The 21,421-nt window shown below is 37.5% G+C and overlaps 1 protein-coding gene across 2 annotated transcripts in view; it reads left to right on the top strand.

Annotated features, from left to right (window-relative positions):
* SSX2IP (synovial sarcoma, X breakpoint 2 interacting protein) overlaps positions 1–16,734 on the top strand; it is a 47,273-nt gene extending 30,539 nt beyond the window's left edge. For both annotated transcript variants that reach the window (XM_011982132.1, XM_011982133.1), the window contains 6 exons: positions 1,404–1,554; positions 3,408–3,544; positions 3,887–4,060; positions 8,082–8,196; positions 9,555–9,720; positions 13,029–16,734. In XM_011982132.1, coding sequence (XP_011837522.1) covers positions 1,404–1,554; positions 3,408–3,544; positions 3,887–4,060; positions 8,082–8,196; positions 9,555–9,720; positions 13,029–13,203 — 918 coding nt within the window. In that variant the 3' untranslated portion in view covers positions 13,204–16,734. The remainder of the gene's footprint in view (positions 1–1,403; positions 1,555–3,407; positions 3,545–3,886; positions 4,061–8,081; positions 8,197–9,554; positions 9,721–13,028) is intronic.
* The last annotated feature ends 4,687 nt before the right edge of the window (positions 16,735–21,421 follow it).

The following is a 21,421-nucleotide window of genomic DNA, read 5'->3' on the forward strand; positions in this document are numbered from 1 at the left end:
TGGTTACAGAGTTCTGTTCAGTCTGAGAAATGTGCAATAATTACTCATTTTTCTTTTTTTGAGATGGAGTCTCGCTCTGTCGCCAGGCTGGAGTGCAGTGGTGCCATCTTGGCTCACTGCAACCTCCACCTCCCGGGTTCAAGCGATTCTCCTGCCTCAGCCTCCTGAGTAGCTGGGACTACAGGCATGTAACACCACGCCCAGCTAATTTTTGTATTTTTAATAGAGACAGGGTTTCACCATGTTGGCCAGGATGGTCTCGATCTCTTGATCTTGTGATCTGCCTGCCTCGGCCTCCCAAAATGCTGGGATTACATACAGGTGTGAGCCACTGCGCCTGGCCAATAATTTTTCTAACAGATTCGTAGTATTCTAATAGGCTTTAAAATGTTCAGAAGACAAGTTGTGCTTCCTTGGAACAGTTACTGCCAAGTAGCTTTTAAGGATTGGAAGGGGCTAGAATCACCATGAGCCGGATCCTGGGCCATTCCCCTGTCTGCTCTGCCTCCGAATCCCTGACCTCTACTAGCCGTTGCTGACCTCAACTACTGATAGAGTTCTTCAGACTCAGTTGCTCCCTCATCCTGCTGATCTCTATGTGAGAGCAGTCGAATCAGCCCTTCTTTCTTTTCAGCTTTTATCTTCCTTTTTACCCCAGCAAGATTTTTATTGTTCAAATTAGTGAAGCATATCTTTCTACCTTCCTGAATATTAATGACAAATTAGAACTACTTTATGTAGATGTGGGTTATTATGACATATATCCATTTTAGTATTGTTTCCCCATGTCCTTTATCCTGCTTTGATTCTGTATGATCATATATCAGTAAAGTTTGCTACTTCTTTATGATTTCGTGTTTTGGCAGAATACAAAGAAAAATATCTCCAGTTGTATACAAAAGTACATGAGGAAAATAGAATTAACAGTTGCTTCTATTAAATACTTCAGAGATTATTTTACAAATGCATTTCTTTAAGCAGCCTAGGATTAGAAACAAGTTGATCTAATGTCAAATATCAGTTCTGCCTCTTAGTTGTAATGCTGCTTCTCTAAGCCTCAGTTTTCCTACATTGTAATGAGCTGAGGGTTAAATAACGTGTGAAAACATCCAACACATTAGACAGGTATTGATACCTCCTCGGACAGCTTCATGACTCTTGTCATTAACTGTATTTGGATTCAAATTCAGGTTTAGAGAGAGCTGAATTTAGGAGTCTCTGTCTTTTTTTTTTTTTTTCCCCAAGACATTTATGTTAAATACTGGGTCATATGTGCATAAGACACAGCACAGAAATGCTTCGGATGCGGCTCCCTCTGGAAATCAAACTGAAGACTACTTGCCTGAGCATCTAAAGCCATTGTAAGGTGGTAGCCTTTCCTCTTCATCTCTCTCCACTTGTAGGTTATTTCTGATGTTGAAGAAGATGCTGGGGAACTGAGCAGAGAGAGTATGTGGGACCTTTCCTGTGAAACTGTGAGAGAGCAGCTTACAAACAGCATCAGAAAACAGTGGAGAATTTTGAAAAGTCATGTAGAAAAACTTGATAACCAAGGTAACCACTGCTTCTCTGCATGTAAAGTGAGTTGTGACATTTGGTAAGGTGTTGATTTTCAGTCAGTTAGAAAGCTACATCTGTAGGCTCAGAGCTAAAGTACTATACTTCAGTTTGGTGGTTTGAAAGCAAGATTTTGCATACATTTATTTTTTCATTTTATTTTATTTTACTTTCTGACACAGAACCTTGCTCTGTCACCCAGGCTGGAGTGTAGTGGTGCGATCTCGGCTCACTGTAACCTCTGCCTCCCAGGTTCAAGTGATTTCTCCTGCCTCAGCCTCCTGAGCAGCTAGGACTATAGGCGCACATCACAGCCAGCTAATTTTTTGGTGGGTTTTTAGTGGAGATGGGGTTTCGCTGTGTTGGCCAGGCTCATCTTGAACTCCTGGCCTCAAGTGATTCACCTGCCTTGGCCTCCCCAAAGTGTCCGGATTACAGGTGTGAGCCACAGTGCACAGCCGAGATTTTACATACATTTAGATGTGAGGTTTGAACCTCACTGAGAAAAATACACTTTGGTCTCAGAGTGAATGTTTGAAAAGAGGACATCATGGATCCATCTGCTCTGGATGCAGTATATAATCGAATAAAGATAACTGAGTCAGGATAAAAGACTACACGTTGGATATGGTGTATACTGCTTGGGTGATGGGTGCACCAAAATCTCAGAAATCACCACCAAAGATCTTATTCATGTAACCACACACCACCTGTTCCCCCCCCCAAAAAAGAGAGAAAACTGAGTCTCTTTTACTGACTCTCAAAAAATCAAGAAATATTTATCATAGTATAGATAGGAACTTTTTGCTTATTTCTAGATGCTTGCAGATTACTGTGTTCCTAGTAATTCACTTAAAATTATTTTTAAAATAATAGATGTTTAATGGAAAATATTAATTTGGAAGTGTATAAAGTAGAATATCCAGGTCTCCATTCCGTACATATAACACTTAACAGTTTGGTGCATATTTTTCTAGACTTTCCTCTATGGATTTGCGAGATACTTATTTTTAAAAAATTTTTAAAAATTGAATATCACTTACATTTTTGTTTAGTGTGCTTTTTTCACTTTATTATTTCAGACATTATTCTTTTTCCTTATACATAGCTCTACACTGATGAATATATTCTTAATATTTTCTACTTGGTAAAGTTTGCTTTTAAATTAGGAAAATGAAGATTTCTGCTCAGTAAATGAAGCCTATTTAAGGAAAAAATTTAAATTGTCAAAATATGAACTCAATGCCATTGTGTTAAGTAGTAAAGAGCAATCAGCAAAATTATTATTACAACACCAAAATGAATATACTCGAGATTTTGTTCATTTGAATCAGTGCTGTCTATTAGCAAATAGCAAGTGTGTTTGGACTTCGTGTTTGTTGAATTTAATATTTGAGAGCAAGATTTGTGACACGTCATTGATCTTTGAAGCAGTGTCAACAAAAACATAATGATTTTATTTTTCTCTTCTCTGAATATGGCCATTTTGTCTGTTTTTAATTAGGACATAATCTTGAATAAATATAGATTACAAATTAAATGTTGGCAATAGAACTCCATTTGTAAGCATATCATTTAGTCTTAAAATTGTACAAATATATAATTGTCATGAACTCCTGTAGTAGCTGTGCTGCTTAAAAATTTTTTATAATGTTAAAATAATATAAATGTAATTTTGTTATAGCTTATGAAATTTTAAAAAGCCAAAGGACATAACTACTTTTTAGAAAACCTATAAAATTCCAGAAAGATAAAAGTTCTGAGAGCCCTTGTTTTAACGATATGTGTAAAAACACTGTAAACTAAATGGTGGCTATAAAACCTATGTCAACTTACTGATTTTGTCTTAGTTTCAAAGGTACACCTGGAAGGTTTTAATGATGAAGATGTAATCTCACGACAAGACCACGAACAAGAAACTGAAAAACTTGAGTTAGAAATTCAGCAGTGTAAAGAAATGATTAAAACTCAGCAACAGCTTTTGCAGGTGAATATGAATTACCTTGTAAAACTGTTCTCCATGAAAAGCCAGAATTGTGCTGAACCTTAGCAGATTTGTATTCCTTTATTTCATAAGGCCCTGGTATTTGACAGTTTTCTAGTCTACGTTTCCTGCTAACAGATACGTTGTGTACCATTCCTTAAATATTCCATACTTTGCTAGTTGGGGTCGTAGCTTTTGGGAAATGGGAATTCTCGTTTGACTTTTGGATTCTTAATAATTTCTATTCCTGCCCTGAAGTTTGACCCGCCTTCCTTTGCTTTCATTTCAAGTTGTTGGAGTGTTGCAGGGCCCCTCAGGAACTTACTATGTTTTAAATTTTAATAGCAGCAGCTCGCTACTGCATGTGATGATGATACCACTTCACTATTACGAGACTGTTATTTGTTGGAAGAAAAGGAACGCCTCAAAGAAGAATGGTCGCTTTTTAAAGAGCAGAAAAAGAATTTTGAGAGAGAAAGACGAAGCTTTACAGAAGCCGCTATTCGCCTGGGATTGGAGGTATTTTAAATAATGGTAGTGCTTTTGAAAATACTGGAGGTGGGTGGGCCTTAGTAGAATGCTTCTAAGGTCTACTTTGGTTTCTTGCTATTTACTTATTTTCTAAAATATTTACTGGTGATCTCATAAATAATTTGAACTGAAAGGGAGGCTGAGCATATAGAATGGGATTATTTCCCCTTACCAGATTTGAGAACTGAACGAAAAAAAAAAAGGCTATAAGCATTTATTACTCCTTTCAGATTGGCTTTCTCCTGCTAAGAGATTTCCACAAGAAATCTCTTTTGGTATCCATCATTCATCCACTGTCAGTAGGTGTGGTGTCAGAAGACAGTGCAACCAAGACTGCGTTGCTGTTTAAAAAGGAAGTATAATAAAAAAATTAAGTTCTCTTCTCCCCAGTCTGCTGTTGTTATATATACACTCTACAGCTTGCTTTTTTTTTTTTTTTTTTTTTGAGACGGAGTTTTGCTCTTGTTGCCCAGGCCGGAGTGCAATGGCGCAATCTCGGCTCACCGCAACCTCTGCCTCCCGGGTTCAAGCAATTCTCCTGCCTCAGCCTTCCTGAGTAGCTGGGATTACAGGCGTGCGCCACCACACCCGGCCTATTTTGTATGTTTAGTAGAGACAGGGTTTCTCCATGTAGCTTGCTTTTTTTACTTAGCAATGTGTCTTCTAACATATTCCCCCCTCAAAAATTGTAGCAGTAATGTCTGACTATAGTTAAAAGAAATCAACAAAACTCATAAAAAAAGCTACAAAGTGAGAAAGTCTCCTCCTTTCCCATCCCCAGTTTCAGTCCTTAGAGGTAACTTTTGTTAAAAGTATCTGTTGGAAATTCTTGTAGGAAGTACTATTTTAACTTTTAATGTATTTCAAGTTTTCTTCTTTATCAGTTTATTGATTCTCTGCTATGAAAGATAAGGAATTCTGTGTCCTTATTGTATCTCCTGCCTACACCCTTCCTCATTCACATCTCATGTCTTCATGTTGTTCCTTTTGTTCTTCTGATTGCCTCTTTTTTTTGCTTTAAGGAAATAATGTGAAGCTTCCATTTCATTTCATGTTTGTTCAACTTTAGTCAGTGTCAGTTCATCCCTGCAGTGAAAGCTGAGGACATTCTTGTAGTTACTCTTGTTCTACCTCTCTTGCTCCCCTACTTTGCAGTTTTTGTTTGTGATACTATTTTTCATTGTTATCACATTTATAGTTTGTCCTTCAATACAATCCAGGTATAAGTACTTTGTCTAAACTTGAGACTTCAAAGTTGGAAAACCAGGAAAGAAAATTGATAACATTACAATTATGTAAATATAATTCTATAACCAAATATGTTTTCACACAGAAAATACTCTGTATTGTTAAGACTTTGCCACCCAGAGAGATATATCACTATCTAGTGAATTCTTTGACTTTCTCTGTAGCTTCCTTTGTGATTTCCTGAATCAGATTCGGCTGCCGTGTTTCTTATATCTCATGTTACTGTCTTTCTTGGGTTTCTATTCAATTTGCTGTATTACCTTCTTGAGTAATTTTTTTTTATAAATAGTGCATGAGCTATAAACATTCTGAATTCTGGAATATTCAAAAATATATTCATACATGATTGGTTTGACTGGGTGTAGAATTTAGATTACATTTTTTTCCCTCAAAACTTTGAATTATTCTCTTTCTTCTAGTGTTTAGTTTTACTGATGAGAAGCCTGATTGTAATATACCTGTGTTACTTTGTAGATATCTGTGTTTTGTTTTCTGTTTCCCTCTGTGGAAGCTTGGGTATTTTTTTAAAGTTTAGACATTTTAGTGGGATATGTCTGGAGAGTTCCTTTCAGCCTAAAGATTCTGTATTTCTTTAATTTAGGGAAATTCTCATCTTTATTTTTTCCTTTGACTTCTCTGTGTTCTGAAACTTTTGTTAGAAACGCATTTGGCCTTCTGAATATATATCTACAGGTTGACTTTTGTTCTCAATTCTGGAATATTCTCTTACCTTTATCTTAGAGATCACGAAACTGGCCTTTCAGGGTCAGTTTTATTATTTGCTTTAGCCACTAAGTTTTTGTTTCAGAATTTATCTTTAAAATTTTCTAATGTCCCTAATTTTTGCTTTTCTTTATGTAGCGTGATATTTTACAGATGTTTATTAATCTGTCTGATAATATGTGTTACATTTTTTTTAAAGATTTCTTTCATCTCTTGAATTATCTGTTATCCATGGTCAGTTTTCTATTTATCTTGACCTTTTTTCTATTACTAGTTTTCTCAAATGTTTGGTGATGCATAATTCTGTATCAATATTTATGAATGAAAGATTGTGTGTTGCTTGTTTTAAGTAGCTGACATGGATTTCCTCAGTTCCAGTCTAAATGTCTGTTTCATCAGTAGCTATCTTCAGGGAACAACATTTGCACCAGCATTGTGTCCTACCTGTTTCCGAGCCCATATCCCCCACAGTACTCCAACAGATACTCTTGATGCTTTGCATATTGCTCCCAGTTGCCAGGTGCCTTTACCTGCATGAGAATCTTTCTCCGTCTGGTCACTGGGATGGTGTGCATAGTGAGGGATAAGAGGGAGGCATGCAAGACCTGAGGGCTGATGGAGAATTTAGTTTAGGATTCATCAGCTGTTCAGAAGGGGGAGGTCTGACATAATTTGCATATGCCCTCTTGTGGTTTAGTGGTGGTGGCTACCAGTACTGGTAGATGGCTGGAGGATGAGAGAAATGCTTGATGAAGTCATAGGTCCTTTTTTTCAAGTGACTAATTTACAATATAGAATGTTTTTCTTTTGTTTGTAACTTCGTAATGTTTTGTATGTTCAAAAGTTAGGCTAATATTCTATTCCATTTTTTGCATTGTTCATGTGAACTTAAAATTGATATGAAGACAGTGATGGTTTAGTAGGTGAAACATGAATTTCTATTTTCTAAATGTAATTTTTTCTTAAGTGAAATTTTTCTTAGTTTTTTTTTGTTTTGTTTTGCTTCTTTTTTTTGTGATGGAGTCTTGCTTTGTGATGGATTGTGCAGTGGCGTGATCTCGGCTCACTGTGAGCTCCGTCTCCCGGGTTCACGCCATTCTCCTGCCTCAGCCTCCGGAGTAGCTGGGACTACAGGCGCCCGCCATCACGTCCAGCTAATTTTTTTTTTTTTAATGTATTTTTAGTAGAGATGGGGTTTTACCGTGTTAGCCAGGATGGTCTCCATCTCCTGACCTTGTGATCCACCCACCTCAGCCTCCCAAAGTGCTGGGATTACAGGTGTGAGCCACCATGCCCAGCTTTGTTTTGCTTTTTGAGACAGAGCCTCGCTGTGTCGCCCAGGCTGGAGTACAGGGGCGCGATCTCAGCTCACTGCAACCTCTGCCTCCTGGATTCAAGTGATTCTCCTGCCTCAGCCTCCTGAGTAGCTAGGATTACAGGTGCGCGCCACCATGCCTGGCTAAATTTTGTATTTTTAGTAGAGATGGGGTTTCACCATGTTGGTCAGGCTGGTCTCGAACTCCTGACCTTGTGATTCGCCCATCTTGTCCCCCCAAAGTGCTGGAATTACAGGCATGAGCCACTGCGCCCGGCTTTTTTTTTTTTTTTTTTTTGAGATAGAGTCTTGCTGTGTCACCCAGGCTGGAGTGCAGTGGCGCTATCTTGGCTCACTGCAGCTTCAACTTCCCTGGCTCTAGCCATCCTCCCTCCTCAGCCTCCCAAGTAGCTGAGACTGTAGTCCTGTGCCCCATGCCCAGCTAATGTTTGTATTTTGTGTAGAGACAGGGTTTTGCCATGTTGCCCAGGCTGGTCTGGAACTCCTCAGCTCAAGTGCTCCACCAACCCTCAGCCTCCCAAAATAGTAGGATTACAGACGAGAGCCAAAATTATTCTTAGTTTTTTTAGGTTAACTCATTTGACATAAGAAGTATGTATAGATAGCCAGAGAGCAAACACAGATAGCTAGAGCAATCGTGTGAAATGGCAGCTGTGTGGACGTTGAAATATTGATCATTATTCCTTTGGTTTGTTATGGCAGAGAAAGGCATTTGAGGAAGAAAGAGCCAGTTGGTTAAAGCAGCAGTTTTTAAATATGACTACCTTTGACCACCAGAACTCAGAAAATGTGAAACTTTTCAGTGCCTTCTCAGGAAGTGAGTACTTTATAAACTCTTTAATTTGAACTTGCATATAAATAAAGTTATTTACATATTACAAAATATTATGTACTATTAATACAGAACTTTGGAAATCACCAATTAGAGCTCTCTAATTATAACTAGAAGTCAACTTTATTTTATTTATTTATTTATTTTTTGAGATGGAGTCTTGCTCTGTTGGAGTGCAGTGGCGTGACCTCAGCTCACTGCAACCTCTGCCTTCCGGGTTCATGCAATTATCCTGTCTCAGCCTCCTGAGTAGCTGGGATTACAGGTGTGTGCCCACCACGCTCGGCTAATTTTTGTATTTTTAGTAGAAATGGGTTTTCACCGTATTGGCCAAGCTGGTTTTGACCTCCTGACCTCAGGTGATCCACCCATCTCAGCCTTCCAAAGTGCTGGGATTATAGGCATGAGCCACTGCACCTGGCCTAAAAATCAACTTTAATATTTTATTTACTGTAGTCAAAGTGAGGATGAGAGGGGAACTGTGCATACCCAAAGTGACTTTTGTTGTGAGTTTGCAATAATGTGAAGTTTTTGAAAATTTACATCTAGAATTTTTTTTTCAAAATGGAGTCTTGCTCTGTCACCCAGGCTAGAGTGCATCTCGGCTCACTACAGCCTCAACGTCCTGGGCTTAGGCAATCCTCCTTGCCTCAGCCTCCTGAGTAGCTGAGACTATAAGCACACACCACCGTACTCAGGTAATTTTAAAAAAGTTTTTGTAGAGACAAACTTTCACTATACTTCCCAGGCTGATCTTGAACTCCTGGCTTAAGCAGTCATTCCACCTCAGCTTCCCAAAGTGCTAGGATTACAAGTGTGAGCCACCCCACCCAGCCTAGAAATATTTTTAAAACTAGATCCTTTTGGCTGGGTGTGGTGGCTCACGCCTGTAATCCCAGCACTTTGGGAAGCCGAGGCGGGCAGATCACGAAGTCAGGAGATCGAGACCATCCTGGCTAACACAGTGAAACCCCGTCTCTACTAAAAATACAGAAAAATTAGCCTGGTATGGTGGCGGGCACCTGTAGTCCCAGCTACAGACTGAGGCAGGAGAATGCCGTGAACCCGGGTGGTGGAGCTTGTGGTGAGGCAAGATCGCACCACTGCACTCCAGCCTGGGTAACAGAGCAAGACTCCATCTCAAAAAAAAAAGAAAAAAAAAAAAATCCTTTGAAACATGTGGACTATGCAACAAAGATAGCAAGATTAATGATATTAATTTGAATTTGTTCCATCTCTTACCTCACTCAGAACTGCAGATGAATCATCCTGATGATTTACCTTCACTATATTTAATGCCTCACTGTATGTACTGCCTTTTTCCCTTCCTTGTTTTACAACAGGTTCTGATCGGGACAATCTTATAGTGCACTCGAGGCAGCCGCAAAAGAAGCCTCACAATGTATCTAATGGGTCTCCAGTTTGCATGTCTAAACTTACTAAATCTCTTCCTGCTTCACCTTCCACTTCAGACTTTTGCCAGACACGTTCCTGCGTATCTGAACATAGGTATTTGTCTATAGGTGATCTTTTCACATATTTCTAAAAATTGGTAAAGTTGCACTGCTGAGGAGAAGGTGGCGTGTCTGTAGTATTAGGAGCAATAGAGATTTTGGAGAGGAATTTAGTAGATGATTTATTCATTCTACAAATATTGAGTGTCCAGTATATAAAGACACTGTGCTAGATGCTGGGAATACAACGGTGAACAGGTAGATCTGTTCCTTGTCCTCTTGGAGGTAAATCATGTGATGTGTGTCTTTTTATTTCACATTTAAGATATAATTTAGAACATAATCTTAATTATAGGAATTAATATTTTAAGTACTTTAATTGTATTAAATAGATGGATATTGTTTTGACAGTTTTTGTAGAGTACATATCTTAACATTTTTTTCTGGCATGCCCATTTTATTGTTGTTGAAGGGCAAAGAACTGAGAAATGCCTGTTCATATTGAGTGATAAAATCTGTGCCCAAGGATGACAGTGTAAGAAAACGTGGCTCTCCACCCTGGGAAACCCATATTTTGCTCTTAATTACTACATTTTGGTATTTTCCTCTATCTCAAGTTACTATATCATTTTCTAAAATAATACCAATACTCTGCTTCAGCGCCAATTCCAAGATTAATTTTAAACGAAGCAGAGAAAGCATGTAGACCATTGCTAGTAAGATAGAGAGGAATAGAAAAGGTCAGAGGGGTAAGTTAGAAAGTATGGTGGCAATCTCTTTGCTCTTAATTAAAAGGAGGAGACAATGGCCTTGGAAAACAGTCAGAGCTTGAAGCAAACTCGGCCTGTGTTAAGAGACTGGAGTGGAACTAAGGGTTGAAGAAGCCAGCTGGCCCTTGGGTCAAGAATTATGAAATAGATGGAGTTTAAAACAAGAAAGGAAGCTTTTAAAAGGAGGAGGAGGACACACTATAAGTTGTAGTTGACTTTTAAGAGGTGTGGGGATTAGGACTCCAAGTAAATGTTAGAGGGGATGAAAAAGAGCTAGGTAAGAGCACTCTAGGCAAGTGTAGAGACCCTGAGGTGGGACACACCTCATACATTTGCAGTGCTGACCAAGACCTAGAGGTGTGAGATGAGGATGGAGAGATGTAAAAGTTCAAATACGCACAAATACAGAGAGGATAAAATCATGAACCCATGTGTACCTATGACGCAGGTTCAACAATTATTAACTCATGATCAATATTGTTCATACATAATCCCACTCTGCTCGCTCTCTCCACCCCACCCCCAACACATCTGGGATTTTATTTACAGAATATTTTAGTGTGCATTTGTAGGTCAAATATTGTTCTAAGGGGAATAGAAAAAACATTAGTTTTAAGAGAGTGAAAAAGAGTACTGTTTTATAATGTCGAAAACAGATTGTAGGAGTCTAATAGAAACCAGGAAATCCAGTTAGGAGGCACTATTGGAGTGGGAACGAAAAGACAATGGTAATTTGGACTAGGGTCATAATGTGAAGGTAGAAATGCTTGAATTTGGGACCTATTTTGAAGTTAGACCAGTAGATGAATTGAATATGGGAAGTGAAAGTTTGTTTATTTTACAATCAAAAGATAATGTGTAAGCTCATAGTATTTTCTTACATAGAATGTTAATCAGACTTCCAAATTTGACCAATCAGAACTATCTGTATAGACACAGATGCAAATTCTAGCCACCATTGACAAGTAATGCATTTTATATCTAAGAGATAGCATAACATAGTTGTCTCAGTTGTTTTTATATATTTTACATATTTAGCTTTTTATATCATTGTTTTTAGTTGTGAAATATTTGACAAATATCTCTTGAAGACCTTGTTTTATGTTTAATAAAGTTCAGCATTTAGTACCTAAATCATAGGGTGTTGCAAGTTAAGTGTTAGTATATGTAAAGTACTTAAAAGCAGTACCTAGTTCATTGTAAACATTTAGTGAGCATAAAAATAAAAATACATGTACACAAATATAAACATGCTTTTCTGAGTGCTCCACTGAACAACATCAGTGGCATAGAAATAATTTTGGAGCTTAAAGGAATTAAACTATTCATTGTTAACTAGCCTCTAAGAGTAAAACAAACAGAAAAAAGTTTTATGACTAATAGAGAAGCTGTGCAGCCTGACATGGTTCTTCACATTTTAAATTATTTGATAAACTTGGTTCTCTTGCTCCCAAAGCATTTTGGATCTCGGTTTATATTAATATTACAACAAAATAATTAGGAGTATTTGTAGCTAATTTCTACAACATCCTCATTGTTCTTTCACTGTAGAATGGAATTTTACATAAAGGCTGCGCCTTAGATTCCAGGCAAGGAGACTTGTGCGTAAGTTACTTACAAAACTTAGTTTGATCATTTGTGCAAGGGATTCTGATGACCGAATTACTGTAATTGTTGGTAAATAAATTTATAGTAATTTGGTCATCAGAATCCCTTGTACAAATGACTAAACTAGGCATGCACCACCACTACTAGCTAAGTTTTTGTAGAGACAGGGTTTCACCACGTTACTCAGGCTAGTCCTGAATTCCTGGGCTCAAGCAGTTTGGCTGCCTCAGCCTCCTAAAGTGCTAGGATTATAGGTGTGAGCCACTGCTCCCAGCCTTTTTTTTTTTTCCAAGTAAAATTTTAAATTAGATGTTTGGCTTAGATTTTTAGAATTGAACTTAAGTTTTTTTTAAGATTGCCACATTATGAGGTTGAATTATTAAACAAAAGTCACAAGAAATGTACATTTAGAAAAGTTTTTGTGAAAAAAATTACATGTTCAGTTGATAAAAAAGTATTCATTAGCTCAACTGCATAGATTTTAAAGTTACTGTTTAACCAGATTTATTGTTTTGAGGCTGACTGAACCAAAACCATCTTGCTATAGAGTCTGGTCTTTTACCCACTTCTGTAGGCACTCATTAAGTATCTGTCTGAATGGATAGATGAAAGCATACTTTAACAATTGGACATGTAAAGAAAGAAGATATAAAGAGATAAGTAATAGTGGCAGAAAAACGGGGACATTTGGAATATTAGCTTTCAAAACCCTTAAGCTCTACTTTAAGCTTCTCTACCTTAAACTTCACTTGGCAGCATGCATCAAAGTAGACTAAAGGGATAAATAAAATAAATAGATAAGATAAAAGTGATAAATTACGCCATTTTGAAACACTTCTTTTTACTGTTTTTGATCATGTGTCCTCCAAATTTACGTAAATTAGCACAAGACATGGAAGCAATGAGACCCTAGACATCCAGGCATGTGTACAGTATAAAAGAAGGAGAAGGTAGTCACTAAGATCTGCCTTTCTTTTCCCAACAGTTCAATCAATGTACTGAATATGACTCCTGAAGAAATTAAACCAAATCAGGTTGGAGGAGAATGTACAAATCAAAAATGGAGTGTGGCGTCAAGACCTGGATCACAGGAAGGTTGCTATAGTGGATGCTCCTTGACCTACACAAATTCTCATGTAGAAAAAGATGACTTACCTTAGACATGTGGACTGGAATTGTTTTCATTAACATGTTCATCAAATTTCACATCTAAGTTGAAACAGGGTGTGTCATAAAGTCAATTATCTCTAATAACTTAAGATGGTCTAAGTTGTTTGTTTGGACTTCCCCGTCTTCCCCCAAAGAATTGAAATCTTAAATCTATTTAAAAGGATATAAAAGCTTTGGATATGTATTTTTAGTAACAGAAGCATCTGGTTCTGTGAATAAAGGAATGTATAGATGTTTGGATGGAAACAAAAGCACTAGAATGAGTTTCCTCTTATAGGTATTAAAAATAGCACTTTTAGGAAACTGATTATTGTAAATGTTTAATTTTGTCTCAAATATAGTTGGCATTGGAAGTTTAGCCTTTACTTGAATGTATACTGTAGATTTTTAACAAAGCAAGTTCTATATTTATTATGTTTAGTGTGATTTGAAATTACCTCTTTCATATGTTTTAAATAAAGTGAAATTTATGTATGTTTTGTACATAGATATACATGATTATGTTAAGAGGCTTTAAGATTTAAAAGTTTCACACAACCATAAGTATAGTATTTCATGCCAGTAAAATTTTTTTAGTGGTATTCTGTTTACAGATGTATTAGGACCATTGATGCATTACATTTAAGAATTCTTTTTAATACATCTGGGCAATAAAGATTGAAAGCTATTCCATGAAGCTGAGTTCTTTAGATAATCAACACTACTAACATTACATTTTTGAGATTTTTATGACATTAGATTTTTATTTTGTATATGTAAGATATAATTTTTAAAAGGACTATTGATAGAGGAATAGGGGCAAAACAACAAAAGTACCTTTGAATAAAACAATTTAAGAAATTGGTTTAAGATATTGGATGATAGAAGATATTTAAGATATCTAGATGGTGATATTTTCCTTACGAGATGGGTACCAGTATAGTAATATCTGTATACTAACTAGGGCTTTGTATTGTCAATAATTTTTTAATAATTTTTTAATGAAGTATTTGCCACTAAAGAAATATGATAATGTAAAACCATCAAATTTTATAATTGAGATATTATAATACTCTGGAAAAATGTGTCATTTCATTTTCAGAAAACTCTTAGGCTCTCTTCAGTCTCTGTAATGTTTCTGATTGCATGTTTCATGAAAAGTATGTTGTTGTTTTGATAGTAATAATAATAAATGTAGGCTCAGCTCTTTCCCAGGATTTTCATCAAAAAGCTTTAAGTGCCTAACCCTGCTTGTCTCTGTACATAGAAGCCTGCACAGATCCAGTCCTTGCTAGGTATCGTAGTTTAGGCCCATTTACCTTCCCCTGTACTGGCAGTTCAGCCACTTACATGCACTCACCCTCTTTGTGGCTATTTTAAATTCATATTATTAAAAAAACAAAAAAACAAAAAAAGCCACTTATTTGTGTTATCCATTCACTATACATAACTATGTAACTCTTTGGAGTTGCATAGCAGCAGCCATTTTTTTCAGGGCTGATAGGATATCATTAAGAGTATCTTATGAGACATTAGTGGATATACTCATAATACAGTAACCATATTTATAGTTTTAAAGAGCTAGCTCTTGAGCATTAGTCACTCAGTACCTTCAGCTTGATGCATGGTCACTTCTTTACTATTTAAACTACTACACATGGTACAAAATATCGAAGACACTACCATATTCTAAAGGAAGAAATCTAGCTGGGATGTAGGCTTTTTTTGTTTTTGCTTTTGTTTTTGTTTTTGTTTTTTTGTTTGTTTTGCTGTTTAGCAATAACATGGTCAAAAAAGGCAATCAGAAATTTTAAATGCAGTTAATGGATACATTTGTCAAGAATTTTCCCCCCAGGGTTTTCCATGGTGTACTTTGCAAGAAATAAGCATTCTAATTTTTAAATCTCTTTAGCAAATATTGTATTTCATGACAGTGGAGTTCTGGAAACCAGCATCTGTTTTTCGTTGCATGTTTCCATTTTAAAGTGAGTTCTCAAATTGGAAAGAAAAATTCCTTGAGACTTACTTTAAAATCTAAAGTGTGAAAGAAACAGCAGAGTGAAAGCCAGACTCATTGCACCTTTGATGTCTGCATAGATCCAGAAGTTGGACATTTTACCTAACAACATCACTTTTGTTAAACATTCCAACTCCAAAACGATCCCCAGTCACTTTAATCTCAGAATGTTGGAATGATGTCTGTTGGAAAACCCAGGACTCCACACACAAAACTGCTAAGAATTTGTTTCCCATCTCTTTCTAGGTGTTTGCAATGTACAAATAATACAGCTGTGCTAATCTCACATTTAGCCATGATAGATGATGGTTCTAGAGTATACTTCCATTTGTAAGTCCTCCTGATAATCTTAAGCGCTTTCTTGTTTATCACTATGTAAATCTGAAATATTTTGTACTTCATTTGTTTTTATCCATTCTGAATTTTCAAAGCATAAAAATGTGAAAGAAAAATTGAGATAAACATTTTGTTCACTATTAAGTATTTGCACCTGCAATCTATAATGAGAATGATATTAAATTATGACTAAAATTTGACAAATAGTATTTTCTTATAGAAGCAATGTATTAAATGATTAGAACACAGGACAGTTCACAGCAAATTGTTTACTTACGTGGCATAATTGAAATACTATTATTTGGAAAGAGTTCTATATTGCTTACCTTAGCGAACCAGAATTGTTCATAGACTTGTGATAATATGGCGTTATGGGAAAACATTTCGTGCGCATGATGAATCTAGTCTTGACTGCCCCTGGTGGAACATTTGAAAGCCCCTGGGACCCCAGGAGAGAGGTTTTTGCAGCATGTATGCCTGGAACACACTTGTGAGTTAGCAAGACCCTGCTGTGATTACGCTGTTGTACAGGCCTTCAAAGTATATTGCCTAATATAAGTCATATTATTTCTAGATTGGATTTTAAGTAAGTATGGATTATGGAAGTCTAGTAAATATACTTTTCTCTATGTTTGTCCTTTTTCAGTCTTTTGATAAGCATTTATGAAGTACCTACTGTATGTCAAGGGTTACAACTACTTTCCAGTCCTTGGAGATACGAAGACAGATAAGCATGCTGCCTGCTATTGAGAATCTGAGCTGAGTGGAAGACCAACTATTAAACCTACATTGTAATAAACAACGGTAGATGCCAATGACACATTCAATCTGTTCATAAAACATGGACTGATGGGTTTGCTCCAGGGCCACATTCGTTTCCTAACAGTAATGTGGCTAGGCTTCCATTTATAAGTCTTAGCAGTATTTCCTTTGTGAAGTACTATGTAATAGATGATTGTTTGCTAGATTTTGTTTTCTACCATCAAAATGTTGACCTGCAAAGCAGCGTAGGATTTTCTCTCCTCAAGAACATGTATTATCTAGTAGAAAAAGCATTTCCAAAGATTTGGCCCATGTAGATAAGGATAATGAAACTGGTCACTCTAATCCTTTCTCTAAATATACAGTGTTTTTCAAGCTGGATATAAATTAGAGTGGGTGAATATTGATTAAATTATTTGATTTATATAAAATCAAATGATTGAGGTTTTTTTGAACATTTACAAATAATGGATTGCTGAGAGCTCAGGAAGTACTGTACTGTCAGTAACATGAAGCTCCTGATAAAGATCCACCTCATTCATATCTTTGAGCTTCAGAAATACATGTACCTAGTATATAATGCTTAACAGCACAGAATATTTATTGATGAGAAATATGAAATACTGATGAAACAACACATTTCTTTACTGGAGTGAATGGACTATGAATTTGGGGTTAGAATCCTAAAACTCTTCTTTCTCAAGAGGGTAGGAACCTTGTCATGAATCCTTATGCATGTGTATTTCCAACCCTATCTCAATTCCTTGCATATAGAGTATCATGATAGAGTAGGTTATGCTACAATTAAACATTAAGTCAGTGTGGCTTAATGAATTTAATTTATGCTCATGAAATGTCCAGTGTGGACTGGGCAATCCTCCATTTTTAGCTATGCCATCTGGAACACATGGTCTCCAACATTGCCAAATCAGACAGCAAGCAGACTAGCAGATGGTGTAGGATATTTTTAAGGGCCAGACCTGAAAGAGACATGCCTTCCACCTACAGCCTCACTGCAAGCAAGACTGGAGGTATAGATAGAACATGTAGCTATTTGGTGAGCACTTACAGTCTGCTACCGAATGTAGTTGATGCTAGATATTTCATCCATGCACATTGCTCTGCAAGGGGTTTAGTGCTGATTATTAAAGCAAGTATTTTTAATTTTTGGAAGGAATGTATTTTAAAGCTTCTCACACATTCTAGCCTTTTTATAATACAAGTTTCTCAATGTTCAAATGGTAGTTTCCCTCATTTAGTTATTAAAATATCTTACAGTGCGCAAAACACTTTTATTTTTCAACTGTCAGGGAATCTTAACTTTCCTATTTTTAGAGTTGATAACAGACTCAAGTGTTAAATAATGAACCCAAGGTCACATAACTGCTATTAAGTGATAAGACCAGACTTTAACCCATATCTTAGGTTTGCTAAATTTCCACCTTTTCCCACACTGCTGCAATGCCTGCTTGGAGGGCTTTCTAAGTGAAATTCTTCACCCATTAGCTGCCACCTATAATCTACATCAAAAGTAGTGATCATTTGGTGCATGTGCAAGACTTGGGCTCCTTTTTTTGTGGTTGGTTACCATGGCAAATCTATTCAGGGTTGGACCACTACCTTTTTGCAATTAAGGTATTAAGGATTTCATTGAAATAGCTATTTTAGTAGTTTATGTTACTCAAAAGGCCATTGAGTAATCTGAAGATACATCTAGATCGCCTGTAATTTGTGTGTGTGTGTGACAGTGTCACCCAGGCTGGAGTGCAGTGGTGCAATCTTGCCTCACTGCAGCCTTGCTCTGCTGGGCTCAAGCAGTCCTCCTACCACAGGCTCCCAAGTAACTGGGACTACAACTGTGTGCCACCAGTGGTGCCTGGCAAGTTTTTTGTATTTTTTTATAGAGATGGGGTCTCACCATGTTGAACAGGCTGGTCTTGAACTCCCAGACTCAAGTGATCCACGCCCCACTTGGCCTCCCAAAGGGTTGGAATTACAGACGTGAGCCACCGCCTCTGGACAGCCTGTATTTTTCTGCCCTGCCATTTTGTTCACTCTTGGCAGTTTGTGTGCCGTGTCCCACTGTGGCTACAGTCACAGTGACCAGAAATACCTCATTTTGTCCAAAAGATTCAGTCACCTTTTGCAGACATTTTATCATGAAAATATAGTAGTATAATTAAAGAACGTGAATATTTTTACTCAGTTTTAGAAGGAATACAGCTGATGTAGGGCAGCTGAATATTTTCTAGTTTCCCTGTTGCATCTGCATTTAGATAGATTTTCTTGTTTCTGGTCTGTCATGACAGTTTAATTCCTGTTGACAGTGCTCTGTTAAAGCAAACCATACCCCAGCCCAGTGTACTCATTAGAAAAAAGTAAACGTTTGCATATTCCCTAGAACCCTAAAACTGATAACAAGAACCCTCCATTCTGGCTTTTTGGATCCAATTTTCTATTATATATGATGTCTAAACCGAGGTGGTGAATTGTTCATCCCAGCCAGGCATAGGGTCAGACAACTGAGTTCCCTAGGTTTAGACTGCTAGTGCTTAGCCATGACTACTATGGCTGGTTTTGTTAACCTCTAAGTATAGTTTTTACTTGACTATAACATGCTGTAATTTATTTACCCTACCTTGAGATTTTTTTCTTCTGTAATTTTCAGCCCAGAATTATTATTTCAAACTAAACTTGTATTTTGCATTTTTAATTAGTGAAGAGGCTCAATGAAATGCAATTTTCAAAAAGAGTGTAAAGCTTTTGTGGAATATCAATTTAATTTCTAACCACTTTTAGTTTCTTTTATCTTGAAAATCTTTTACCCCCCTTGATAACTAGTTGATTTGATTTTGTAATGTTATTCCTTTTAAGCAAAGAGGTATTAAATAATAAGGAAGACTGGGTGCGGTGGCTCACAGCTGTAATCTCAGCACTTTGGGAGGTCGAGGCAGGTGGATCACCTAAGGTCAGGAGTTCGAGACCAGCCTGGCCAACATGGTGAAACCCCATCTCTACTAAAAATACAAAAATTAGCCAGGCATGGTGGCAGGTGCCTGTAATCACAGCTACTCAGGAGACTGAGGCAGGAGAATTGCTTGAACCTGGGAGGGGGAGGTTGCAGTGAGCTGAGATCGTGCCATTGCACTCCAGCCTGGGGGACAAGAGCGAGACTTCATCTCAAAAATAAATAAATAAATAAATAAATAAGGAAAATCTCTATAAATTAGATTATCAGTGAAATTAAACTTTTCCAAACAAATAATTTTTGAGATTCTGTGTTAATGCCCCAAAGAAAACTAGAAATCCAACAACTAGCCACACATAAAGCCTTGGCACATATGTTCTAAAGAAACTGTTTTGATCTTAAACCATGAAAAAGTTTAACTGGAGTTTTAAAAATCACATTGCCCTTTTATTTCCAAAGCACTCGTCTTCATTTTTATCAAGGGCAAAGATCTGAGGAAACAACTCATAAATGCTTTTCGTTGTTGTTGAGGCAGAGTCTCACTCTGTTGCCCAGGCTGGAGTGCAGTGGTGTGATCTCAGCTCACTGCAACTTCTGCCTCCCGTGTTCAAGCAATTCTCTGCCTCAGCCTCCCAAGTAACTGGGATTTCATGCATGCACCACCATGCCCAGCTAATTTTTGTATTTTTAGTAGAGACAGGGTTTCTCCATGTTGGTGAGGCTGGTCTCAGAGTGGTCCTGACCTCAAGTGATGTGCCTGCCTCAGCCTCCCAAAGTGCTGGGATTACAGGCATGAGCCGCCGCACCTGGCCTCATAAATGCTTTTAATTGAAAATCTTTGATAAGGAACAAAAAGACTACGGTAAATCTCAGAGGCAAATTCTGGCCTTGGCAGTGAGGGCCAGAAGGGGGTGTACGTCGGAGACACAGTTGCTTGTGGTGTGGTTTTCCAAAATCTGGAGGTGCACATTCCTGTTGACTCAACAATCTTTCTCTGGACTTGGTAGCCTTCTGTTTTGCAGACCCCCAAGTACTGTACAACTGGGATTCACTAATTATAGCTTGAGTGACTATAAATTGTTATCTAAATGAGAAACTTTTGATATTGAAATGGGGAGCTATTCATTATTAGGCCTGTACCACAGTGGAAACTGGCACAAATGGTCACCCTGTGTATAGTGGAAGCCCTGTCTAAGTAAGCAGAACTCTGACTTGAGTTTTGATTGTTGAACCTGTAAACCAAAAATAAAATCCTAAGCCCCCCCAACTATTTGAATGGGCCCCTTCTCTCAGCCAAGGGCATTCCAAAGTTAACCTGAAAAACTAGTTCAGGCCATGATGGGAAGGAAGGATCAGACATGCCTGATTATACCCTCCTTCCTCTTGGAATTCAGGAAAAGCTAACCAGCATTAATATCAACACAGACTTTAAGTCTTACAAGAGACATTTACAATCTATGCTCCCTGAAGGCTGTTACCTGGAGGCTCTATGATAAAACGTTGGTTTCCACAGCCCCTTATCATAACCCATACATTCCTTTGTATTGATTCTAAGTCTTTAGATAATAACTCATTCAGGTGGCACGGTTGCTCACACCTGTAATCCCAGCACTTTGGGAGGCTGAGGCGGGTGGATCATGATGTCAGGAGTTTGAGACCAGCCTGACCCATGGTGAAACCCCATCTCTACTAAAAAAAAATGCAAAAATTAGCTGGGCGTGGTGGTGCATGCCTATAATCTCAGCTACTCACGAGGCTGAGGCAGGAGAATCACTTGAACCCAGGAGGCAGAGGTTGCAGTGAGCCAAGATCGCTCCATTGCACTCTAGCCTGGGTGACAGAGGGAGACTCCATCTGAAAAATAACATAACATAACATAACATAACATAACATAACATAACATAACATAACATAACACAACATAATGTAACTCATTCAACAAATTGCCAATCAGAAAAATTTTTAATTTACCTGTAACCTGGAAGCCACTGCTTCAAGTTGTCCCACCTTTCCAGATTGAACCAATGTACATCTCACAGGTATTGATTGATATATTACATCTTCTTAAAAAGTGTATAAGCAAGTCACACCCAGACCACTTTGGGCACATGTCACCAGGACCTCTTGAAGCTATGTCATGGGCCTC

This window comes from Mandrillus leucophaeus, unplaced genomic scaffold (genome assembly GCF_000951045.1).
Source record: "Mandrillus leucophaeus isolate KB7577 unplaced genomic scaffold, Mleu.le_1.0 Scaffold235, whole genome shotgun sequence".
Classification (NCBI taxonomy): Eukaryota; Metazoa; Chordata; class Mammalia; order Primates; family Cercopithecidae; genus Mandrillus; species Mandrillus leucophaeus.